The sequence below is a fragment of the Petromyzon marinus genome, chromosome 22 (genome assembly GCF_048934315.1).
Source record: "Petromyzon marinus isolate PM22_M1 ecotype Great Lakes invasive population chromosome 22, UKy_Petmar_22M1.pri1.0, whole genome shotgun sequence".
Taxonomy (NCBI): Eukaryota; Metazoa; Chordata; class Hyperoartia; order Petromyzontiformes; family Petromyzontidae; genus Petromyzon; species Petromyzon marinus.
This window is the reverse complement of record NC_133688.1, coordinates 19,899,453-19,910,790: the sequence shown is the minus strand read 5'-3', so window position 1 is coordinate 19,910,790 and position 11,338 is coordinate 19,899,453. Positions and strand designations below refer to the sequence as shown.

At 53.8% G+C, this 11,338-nt stretch overlaps 1 protein-coding gene across 2 annotated transcripts in view; it reads right to left on the bottom strand.

Annotated features, from left to right (window-relative positions):
- Window positions 1–1,951: 1,951 nt before the first annotated feature.
- Window positions 1,952–11,338, bottom strand: part of LOC116944857 (breast cancer anti-estrogen resistance protein 3-like) — a 71,359-nt gene continuing 61,972 nt past the window's right edge. For both annotated transcript variants that reach the window (XM_032958682.2, XM_032958681.2), the window contains exons 7-13: window positions 10,406–10,580; window positions 8,866–9,056; window positions 8,477–8,592; window positions 7,867–8,038; window positions 6,927–7,038; window positions 6,177–6,392; window positions 1,952–5,435 (exon numbers count right to left, since the gene is read on the bottom strand). In XM_032958682.2, the coding sequence (XP_032814573.2) occupies window positions 5,260–5,435; window positions 6,177–6,392; window positions 6,927–7,038; window positions 7,867–8,038; window positions 8,477–8,592; window positions 8,866–9,056; window positions 10,406–10,580 (1,158 nt within the window). In that variant the 3' untranslated portion in view covers window positions 1,952–5,259. The remainder of the gene's footprint in view (window positions 5,436–6,176; window positions 6,393–6,926; window positions 7,039–7,866; window positions 8,039–8,476; window positions 8,593–8,865; window positions 9,057–10,405; window positions 10,581–11,338) is intronic.

Below are 11,338 nucleotides of genomic sequence, written 5' to 3'. Positions count from 1 at the left end.
GCACTTTGTTGTTGTCGTTTGCATGTTTGGGGCTGCCGTGCTTTGCGATTGGTTGGTTAGCAGCACACCTGACTTGCAGTCTGAATGTCGCCGGTTGGATTCGATTTCCTGGTGCGGGAGTTGAAACAAGGGTGCAAGTTTCTGAATCCCACCATCCCGTCCCCGTCCGCCCAGCAGCACGGTATATCCATGGGGAGCACCAAGTCAGTCGAATTGGAAAGTTGCGTTTGGTGGGGGTACCCGCGCCTCTTCAAGGAGATCTCGCCAGCGTGGAAGAGTAGGCCAAAACCACCGTCGAGAGCTCCCTCTCGTGGAGGCCTTTTTTTTCGTCAGCAGTGGCAGAGCTGCGCCTGTACCGGACGTGTGAATTGTAAATTGTGATGTATATTCAACTTCTTTCACACCGTACGTAGCCAAATGTGCTAATGGGAGGTGAGGAGGAAGGACAACTAAACACCTAAAAGCAGTTGGAAAGAAGTGAGTTTTCAATCTAGATGATGATTATTTAAAAGGGCAGCGGAGCTCCCAGTGGCTTTCTAATATCGGAAGGAAGAGCATTCCAGACGGCTGCGAGAATCGCGTCTGAAAGCACCGCGCGATGCGGTGGCCACCGCCTTTGTTCGACGGTTAGCAGCCGAAAGCGGCTGTTGCGAAGACGAGCGGAGTCCGCGTGATGATGGTTTACGCTCCTCGGCGAGATCAGCGAGGGATTGTGGTTCATCTGTGGCAAGCACTTTGTGTGTAATGAGGTGCGCACCGTATCACGCGTGCTTTTGTGTAATAAACGCGTCATGGGCAGCAGAGGGCAGTGCATAAAATAGCACTGTTGAGGTGTACAGTGCAACACTTCTACGATCCCGCCAGATATTTATCTTATTGTTTTCATGTCACCCAGGCAAGGCCCCACTGAGCTCTGTAGCTGTTTTTCAGAAGCGACCAGGCCATCACAAATTACAGCTCAACGAAGTGGCTTATCGTGTGGTAATGTATAGCAGCCAAATGTTAATTTAAAAATGTGGAGGGGGGAAAAAGCCGGAGGGAGCCGGAGAAAATCTCTGCTTCCCCCACCGACAACCAGCACTGACCAGGGTGCTCTGTTCTTGTACTTTGCTCTCAGGAACTGGTGATACAAATGCCATAAAATAGGCTGTGATTCTAGTCTAGGCCAATCAGTTTGAAGGACAATGCATGACATCGAAGGATATGTTTTTCTCCATGTTTTGCCACAAGTGCAATGACGACTTCGACGTACTTGTCTTGAGATGGTTTATTTTGTTAAGAGGCCACGTGCTCACACTCGGACAGGCGGAGACCCCCACTGCAACAGCCCCGAGTCTCCTGCGCATCTCCCTTATATACGGTCCGAGGCCACGCCCCATTCCCGAACCTTCTTGCTGGTTCTAGACCGCTCACGCTACCAGCAGACTCCACCGTCCTCTTTCGTCACCTGGCCATGCTCCTGTTCTCGATCATTCCTATAGCCACCAGTCCATTCGCACTGCAGACTGACTCCCCTGTCATTACCTCCCGCGACCACTAGTCTATTCGCACTGCAGGCTGACTCCCCTGGAATTACCTCCTGCGGCCACTAGTCCATTCCCACTGTAGGCTGACTCCCCTGTCATTACCTCCCGTTGCCACTAGTCCATTCGCACTGCAGACTGGCTCCCCTGTCATTACCTCCCGTGGCCACTAGTTCATTCGCACTGCAGGCTGACTCCCCTGTGATTATCTCCCGTGGGCACTAGTCCACTAACACCGTAGGTTGACTTTAGTATCATTACACAAGTATGCGGTGGTTAATGCAGACTCGATGTCTTGTAACAGGTGTCTATTTGGTGTTTGCACATCTTAATACCGGTATTTAAGTATGGTCAAATAACTCGCGCGACACCACATAGCACCAGGATTCCGCACTCATTTAGCAAGGAGACTCTACAATGTAACACGATTTATTTTACAGTGGACTTTAATTCTCGTCATGTTTATAAGAATACAGATTTAAACATTTCCATGCCCATTTTTACCGAAAACACCGTAGGGTTAGTGCGTCTTTTTTCACGTTTTGGCAAAATGTAACGTTTCAAAATGTTCCATACATTGTATAATCACCGTCTATACAGGAGACGTTTTTACGCGTTTGGTGAAAATATGAAAACTGGTCGTGTCAATTTCAAATATGATATATATGTACAGTTAATGCTTTATTGAGCGTACATACATAACATCTCTTCAACATTTTAGTGGGAAACATTTTTAAATGTTTGGGCTTATGTACACGAAAGACGACAGTGTTTTTCAATTATTTGGCCAAAATAATCCATTCAAATTTTATTTTCTAATATATGCCACTTTTTCAAAGATTCAACAGGTGATGTACCCGGTTTCATATTTTAGTGGAAAAATACAGGACAATAAAAATGAGCTATTTTGGCCCAACAATTCAGAATAATAGAAGTTAGCGTGTCAATTGATTGCTTTTTTACCTTTCTTTTTGGCAAAAATAAACTTGATTGTATTCTTCAATAAATGCCACATTTAGCAGGAATACATCCGTCGCATTAGACACTCCAATGGTAATGTAATTTGTCAGCATTTAGAAACTCGGCACATCATAGTCACGGGCACTGGAACGCTCTCCTGACGTCATCGTCAACATCATCGCCAACATATCGATGGTCCTAAATTTGCCAAACCTGAATAATTAACCCACATTTACTCAACGGAGAAATACGTGGCAGCATCGCCTCCCCGGTGAAGCTCTCCTGGGCAAAAATATTAATTACAAAAATAACCATCATTGTCATCTCACTCACAACACCTAATCTCAAATCTCGCTCCACCACTCTCACATCACCCACTGTCGGATACGATGACACTCCGTCCAATGCTCTTCCTCTTGCGTACAGCCAAGTGAACAGAAACAAAGTCACGCGAGACGGCTTCAGGCGAGGCCTATTGCGTTTCTGCTGCTGCAACCTCCGAATAATTTCAGAAGGTGGCAGCCGTTCCCAGGGTGCTCCGTTTCTGCCGTCGCGTGGCGCTTGAAACTAAAAAAAAAGGCAACAACCGTTACATTGTCCCAACGTTGCGAGCCATTCCACGGCAGCATCCGGGCGTGGCAGCCGAGCGGAGTAGGAGCAGTCCGCTTGTTCCACCAGAGAGCGTGCGTTGTATCGGCCAGGCGTCGTCAGTGACACACGCCTGATGGCTTGGCAGCTCACCGCGCTCGCAGCTCGGTGGAGTCCTTGGGGTCTTCTGTTTTAGGGTCAGGCTCTCTCGCGGTCTCAAGGCAGTGCAGGCATTGCAAGGGGCAGGCAAGAGCAAGTGCTCCCGTCTTTATCTTTCAAATACCGTCCGCGTTGACGCGGCCGCCCATCACAATAAAAATGACACAACGCAAAACCCTGGGCCCCGCTGGCTCCAACTAAAGTGAACCAAGCACTCGAATTGAAATAAAAAAAACACATCGCTTTTTTTATTTATATAAACTCATTCTTAAAATACGCGGCGCATTCATGAAAACAGAATTCACGGCGTCGCGGTTCGGCAAGTGACGGCGCACCATTGAAGCGCGTTTTGCATTTTCGCGACGCGCTCTGCATCGGTGGGTAGGAGAACAAGAAGGCTTTGCTGCAATGCGAGGCCGTCTGACCTCTTGACCTGGACTCTCCAGTTTCTCAATAAGGTGCAATGGAATAAATGCAGGCAGCTTCGATTAGCGTCGATGATTTTGTCGTCTATCTTATGAGTCCCATGGTTCAACTCTTCCACACCACATACAGAGTTCCGGGGTCCCAAGACACAGCAGGAGGGGTTGCCACCCATCCTGGTTTTCTCTGGATTGTCGCTGGCCTGAGAAAATCTGTTGGGTGTCGTGGGAATTCTGTAAGTCTTCCCAGGACATTAAAAGTATTTTTTTTGTCAGATCAGAAATAAAACTACCACTCAAGACGATCAATTTACACGCAGTTCTCCCCTCCTCCAGTTTTTGGTGAGATATGATTTGTCCCACGATATATCCCGGTTCTTTTGTACCTCAAGAGGTGGCAACGGTGCACAGGCCAGGACGCACAAAGGACTCCTCAGATTTAGCCAAAGAGAATAATTCTCTGTGAATGATTCCCCATATCACAGTCTCTTCTCGCTGGGTGCCCAAATTCGTTTTTTCTTCTTCCCCAAAAGTAAATATTGCATACTTATCGACCCAGAAGCAATCATGCGTGTGGTGGATCGACGACCAGCCATGTTCAATCCACTGGTGGATGAAGGCCTCCCGAAGACACCTCCACCTCTTACGATCTGTTGCTGCGATTTAATAATCCAGCGAGCACCTGCACACGGAACTAATTTCATTGCTCCATCTCCACGGTGGACGTTCACTCGGATGTCTTCCCTTCCTTGGCTGGAATACCAACTGAATATATATTATATATGTTATATACACACACAATGCAATTTGTATTTATAGCGTCCAACGTGTGCCCACTTACTCAAGACGCTGAGTAATTTCATATCGATCACCGCAGTGGCTGAAAGCACTCGACTGGAAATGCATTACAAGTTCACAAAATCCCACCCCATCATCCATCTGGCGCCGGACAAACTATTCCCCGGCAAGGTAATGTGGAATTTCTGCCACTGCAGATAGGCGCTTCCCTATGCTCATGTTAGCAGAGGGTGATTTTTTTGGACTTTGAACTTGACCTTTGACGAATGTTGCGATTTCTCCAGGGCGGTGCAACTTCACCAGGTTGACAATTGACGAGAGGGGCCCAGGTGCCGGGGGGGGGGGCAGGGGCGGTGGAAGGGGAGGCCTCATTTCATTATCCTCTGCACCAAGCCTCGGGTCTGGTCCTCGTGACGTTCGGTCCGGGTCGTGTGTGTCCGAGTCCTCAGGATGGCAGGACTGTCCGTTGCGGACACACCCTGCACGTCTCTCTCTCTCTCTGTGTTTCCGTCTCTCTCTCTCGCTGTACAAACATCCAAAATTCCGTTGCCTGCCGTCGTTCCACCTTCCGTCGCCTCACCTCGACGCTCGACTCCGCGACGGCGGCTCCGTTTACACTTCCAGGGGAGAGTTGAAGGGCTCCAGAGTGGAAGAGCGGAAGAGTTGGTGAGTGGAAGAGCTGTGATCATAGTCGTTGTTGTTGTAGGAGCCTGGCGCATTTTAGCCGGGAAGTAGCCGGCGTTGCTGGTGCCAGCACCTCCTGCACCCCGCTCCCCCCCGCCCCCCCCGCTGCACCCCCGCTTGAGGACTCAGAGCTCGCTCTGCTTGACGGGCGGCTCGAGGCGCTTGGAGAGGACGTTGAGGATCTGCTCGAACTTGTCGTAGCGCTCCGACTGGGCCACCTCGGCGCCCTTGCTGCCCCACAGCAGCTTCAGCATGAACTCCGTGCGGAAGACGTCCAGCAGCCTCTCGTCCCGCACAGCGCCTGCCGGCAGGGAGGGAGGGGAAGAGAGGTGGGGAGGGTGGGGGGAGGGCGGCGGGAGGGGAGTCGGGGGGGGGGACAGGGAAAAACCCGGAGAGGTCACGGTGATTAGATGTTAACTACCTCACCTGATTTACAGGAGGTCGTAGGTTCGATCCCAACCCTGACGCCTGTATATTTGGCGTTTGTATATTCTCCTCGTGGTTGCGTGGATTTTTATCCGCGTTCTCCGGTTTTTCCCTCATTTAGAATCAACATCACGAGTTTAGCGAATTCGGCTGCTATAAATTTCCACGTGATAAACAACCGTATTGAGCTATCTTTGTGGCCAGGTCGCTTCTAAAAGAAGCTATGTAGCTCAGTGGGCCTTACCTCGTAAAATAAAAGAAAAATTTGTTTAGTTGAGTTTGTAACTGGCGATTTATTATGGCCCCCGTCATAGGAATGTGGAATGTCTACCACTGGCTCTGCAGGGCTGTAGGGAGCAGACAAGCACCGGATGCCTCGTTGCTATCATTTGAGCCGCAATTTTCCTCCTTCGTGAATAATTTGCCATCGGAGCGATTCGTAAATTGAGCGCTCGTAATGTACTCAACCGAGTCGTACGAGCAACCTCCGATTAGCACGGTTGGCCACGTACGGTGTGAAAGAAATTCAACACGCAGCACACAACCACGAGTAAACGGCAATCGGTAACACCGACAGCTACTTTGCCGGCGTGCGTGCCGTGGCGTGCGCCACCACCTGCGAGCTTGGCGTCGGCGTTGGTGCTGTAGATGCGCGCGTTGGCCGCGACGGAGCGCCCGTTCTCCAGGTGGCGCAGCACGGCCCCCAGGCCGTGGTCGGGGCCCTCCCAGGGCTCCGGGGGGCCGTCTTGCGCGAGGCTCCCGCACGGCCTCTCCAGCAGCTGCAGCAGCGGCACGATGTGCGGGATCGTCGTGTTTGACAGCGGGAGGCCCTCTGCGTCCGGAGAGGGGAGAGGGAATGTAAAAATAAATAAGTAAATGCCACCGGTCGATTTAAAAAAAATAATGTAACGGAATACATTTTTATTTCAGAAGGTAAGGCCGACAAAAACTATGTAGCTCTTGTTTCAGAAGCAACCTGACGGCCACAAGTGATAGCTCAACGAAGTGGCTTATCATCATGTAAACATTTCTAAACGCATGATGTTGATTCCAAATGTAGAGGGAAAAAAACGGAGGACCTGGAGAAAGATCCACACGACCACGGGTAGAGAGAACACGCAAACTCCAAATACACAGCAGGCATCTGGGTCGGGATCGACCTCCTACATACCAAGCGAGGGAGTTAACATCTGGCCACCGTGACATCAGTTCAGCTCCAATGAGCTAACCGACTGGTCAGCGCGTGCGAGTCACTCGACCCAACTGGAGATCACAGCTCCACCGGACCGGATGCTGACCTCTGGATGACGACCCTCCCACTCCCGTGACCCTCTTCTGCCCTCTGCCCTCTGCCCTGGAGCCTGACCTTTGCCCTCGTTGAGCGACTTGAGGAAGGGCTTGAGCTTCTTCTCGTAGGCGATGGCGCTCTCCGTGTGCTGCTGGCGCAGGGCGGCCCACGTCTGCTCCAGCCGGGTCACCTGCGTGCCCACGGCAAAGGTCAAGGTCACGAGGTCGTCGAGTCAAGGTCTATGCCATCGATGCCACCGCACGGTGATGCCGTTTGCCTACTTTCTGATGCAGAACGTCACAGCTGTTGGGAAATCAACCTCCGATTTTATCTCGAAAAAAACTATTCACATTTTTAGCAGATCAGGGCCACTGAGCTATATAGCTCTTTTTAAGAACCGTCCTGGCCACAAATTATATCTTAACGAAGTGGCTTATCACGCGGAAACTTCGCGTAGCCAAATACTCTAAACGAGTGTTGATTCTAAATGTGTAGGGAAAAACCGGAGTACCCAGGGTAAAATCCACACGACCACGGGGAGAGAGACACTCAAACTCCAAATACACATCAGGCATCGGGATCGAACTCACGACCTCTCGCACACCAGGCGAGGCCGTCAACATCTCGCCACCGCTATGCCCACGGTGTCGAGATGTTGAAGATCCTCGCGGCGTCATCTCTGCCGATGCCCGCCGGCCAGGGCCCGTCCCCTTGCCACGCGGTCGACGCGTCCTGCCAGGACCTCTCTGGCAGAGTGCCGGCGCCCCCCCTAGGCTCCAGGTCTTCCCCTTGCCCCCGAGTGAGCGATCTCCAAGTGCCACTGACCCCCCTCAGACATGGGAGGGGCTTAGCCGACTCCCCCCTCCCCCCCCGATGGGGATGAGAACTCAGGGGAGGGGATGGAGGGAGGGTTCGAAGGTGGAGGGGGAGAGGAAAGGAAGGGGGAGGGAGGGGTGGGGAGGCGGGAGGGAGGGAGGGGGTAAGGGAGGGAGGGGGGGATGGAGGGAGGGTGCCACACCTGTGGGAGGTCGAGGGCCCTCATCACGGCGGCGAAGCCGAAGAGGTTGCCGAACGAGGAGCGCAGCTCGACCGCCAGCTGCACAGTCTTGTGCAGCAGTGCGACGCGGTCGCGCAAGTTCCCCGTGCAGCCCAGCACGTCCACCGCGATGCCGATCGCCAGCGTGTGGAACCTGGGGGGGCGGGGGGGGGCGGTGCGAGGTCGGGGTCAAAGGTCAGCGCGACGACGATCGCCGGCACGAGGGGGGAGCGTGCATGTGGGTGTGCACGTGAACTTCTCGCCGCGCCATTAATCCGCCGAGCACCATTCACGCTCGCGGTCAACAGTGGCGAATATTTGAACCGATCCCGGACCTCCCCCTAGGTCGACTCAGACTTGAATGAATACCTGGCGCAGGACGTCCTTCCCCGCACCTCGATTAGCGCGGTTGGCTACGTACGGCGTGAAACAAGTTCAACGTCAACACAAAACATCAGCCCCGGGGAGACAAAGGCGGCCGGGCGCGGCGCCGCGCGACGCAGCTCCTCCTCGTGCGCCGTCCGTCGCTGGCGCTCGCTCGACGCCGTCCGAGGCTACCCTGTGGGGGACCTTTGTCCGAGCGTGCGCTCACCGCTCCATGAGGTCCTTGCGGAGCTGGTGTCCGTGCGGCAGCGTGAGCAGCTCCAGGCCGGAGGAGACCCCCATCCTCCGGCGTCGTTCCTCCGTCACCCCGACCACGCGCGCCACCTGCGGGACAGACGGCGCCAGGTCACGCGGAGGGCTCCCGCTGCCTCCCATGAGGAGGAGGTACAGGCAACACAGACGGAAGACACGACACACGGACGATACAAAACAACACAGACGAGACGGACATGACGCAAACGAGACAGACGGTCTACCCAGGTCAGACGACACAAAAGAGGCAGACTGACTGTGGCGCCCCAAGCCTCTCTCGACGACCACCCCCCCCCCCGCGCCACCCCCCCCCATGTCCCCCCCGCAACCCCCCCCCCCCCGCACCTGGCAGTCGATGGCCGTGATGTGGCCGGCGATGGTGCGTGCGTCGTGCTCGCCGAAGGCCTCCTTGACGAGGCGCAGCACGGCCGTGTCCAGGGGCTTGTTGTCGGCCGGGAGCAGCGGCGAGCGGAACGACCCCGGCTGGAACGCCGACTCCGTCTCCACCTCCGGCACAAACAGCTCCTCGTCCGCCTCTGTAGCGGGGGGCGGTGAGCGACACGGGCGGTGAGTGAGAGGGGTGGTGAGTGAGAGGGGTGGTGAGTGAGAGGGGTGGTGAGTGAGGGTGAGTGAGAGGGGTGGTGAGTGAGAGGGGTGGTGAGTGAGAGGGGTGGTGAGTGAGGGTGAGTGACACGGGTGGTGAGTGAGAGGGGTGGTGAGTGAGAGGGGTGGTGAGTGAGAGGGGTGGTGAGTGAGAGGGGTGGTGAGTGAGAGGGGTGGTGAGTGAGAGGGGTGGTGAGTGAGGGTGAGTGACACGGGTGGTGAGTGAGAGGGGTGGTGAGTGAGAGGGGTGGTGAGTGAGGGTGAGCGAGACGGGTGGTGAGTGAGAGGGGTGGTGAGTGAGAGGGGTGGTGAGTGAGACGGGTGGTGAGCGACACAGGCGGTGAGTGAGAGGGGTGGTGAGTGAGGGTGAGTGAGACGGGTGGTGAGCGAGACGGATGGTGAGTGACACGGGCGGTGAGTGAGATGGACGGTGGATGGGCAGTGGGAAGGACAGACAAAGATACAAACAGACGTGCGGCTGGATGAAAGGACATTAGATGGATGATCGTGGTGACCAAAGTGGTGATAATCATGGCAATGATGGGTTGGCAATAATGATGACAATTCTGCGACTGCTGCTGATGTTTGGTGACAATGCTGCTGCTGCTGCTGATGATGATAATTGGTCATGATGCTGATGATGAGAATTGCTGATGATGACAATGCTGTTACTGCTACTGATGATGATGATTTGCAATGATGACATTGGTGCTACTGATGATAATTGGTGATGGTGGCAATGCTGATGATGATAATTGCTTATGATGACAATGCTGCTACTGCTGCTGCTGATGATGATGATGATTAGCAATGATGACAATGGTGCTGCTGATGATAATTGGTGATGATGGCAATGCTGATGATGATAATTGGTGATGATGGCAATGCTGATGATGATAATTGGTGATGATGGCAATGCTGATGATAATTGGTGGTGATGGCAATGCTGATGATGATAATTGCTGATGATGACAATGCTGATGATGATAATTGGTGATGATGGCAATGCTGCTGATGATAATTGGTGATGATGGCAATGCTGATGATGATAATTGGTGATGATGGCAATGCTGATGATGATAATTGGTGATGATGGCAATGCTGATGATGATAATTGGTGATGATGGCAATGCTGATGATGATAATTGCTGATGATGACAATGCTGATGATGATAATTGCTGATGATGGCAATGCTGCTGATGATAATTGGTGATGATGGCAATGCTGATGATGATGATGATGATAACGACGACGGCGACCGTGACGATGACGGCACGCAACTCTTTCCGTCGGCCAGCCGCGTGACCCTGGCGTTCGTCCGCTCGCCCTCCAGGACGGAGAAGTTGGTCTCGGATCGGCGCGCGGCCTCCCTGGCGGCCGCCACCTCCTCGGCCACGAGCCGCTCCACGTGGCCCCTCTTCCTGGAGGCCGGGGTTCCCGCCCCCGACAGCGGGACCTGCACGACAGCCAATCGCAAAACGGGGGCCGCCGTAAATCAAAACGGCAAAAAAATGTATCCACGCGATGCGCCGCTGTGATGACGACGACGATGACTGACGGTGATCGTGACGAGTGATTTTATTTTGCGGGGGGGGGGGGGGGTTCATCTGAATCGGCCGTTGTTTTTCTCACAATTCGTTTTCCCCAAATGTCACCCAGATCACCCATAACGCACTCAAAACTCATTTTGAACTCAGAAGCTAAGTAGGCGTTGAGAGCCCGGACGACGCGTGGATGGGCCACCGCCACGCACGGCACCGGTGTTACAGGCTGCTCGACGTGACGGGCAGCAAATTCAACTATTGTACTACACTTCTATGCTGCCACATACACGCTGCCCGCATTCGCCAAATTCGCACTGACCAAAACCTGACCCCGCCCCCCCACGTCCATGATCCGCATGGTGTGCAGAGGCCCTGACAAAGGTGAGCGTGCATCGTTACGTGTGGATTGGGCTTGCGGCAAAGGGGCAGCCCTGCAATGCCTTGGACAGGGCGATTGTGACCGTAATTATGGTGCACCGGTGCGCGAGCGATCCGCAGTGCGGCCGCGATGCACTCACCCTGCAGGCGAGAATGAGAATGAGCTGTTCCCCCTTTCTCATCGAGCCGCCCCTTACGCCGTGGCGTCTACGGGAGCTTCACGTCGCACCTCAGACACGTTTTAAAGGGCACCCTGAGTGGCAGCTGTCGTCGGTCTGCTAGCGGGGCGATG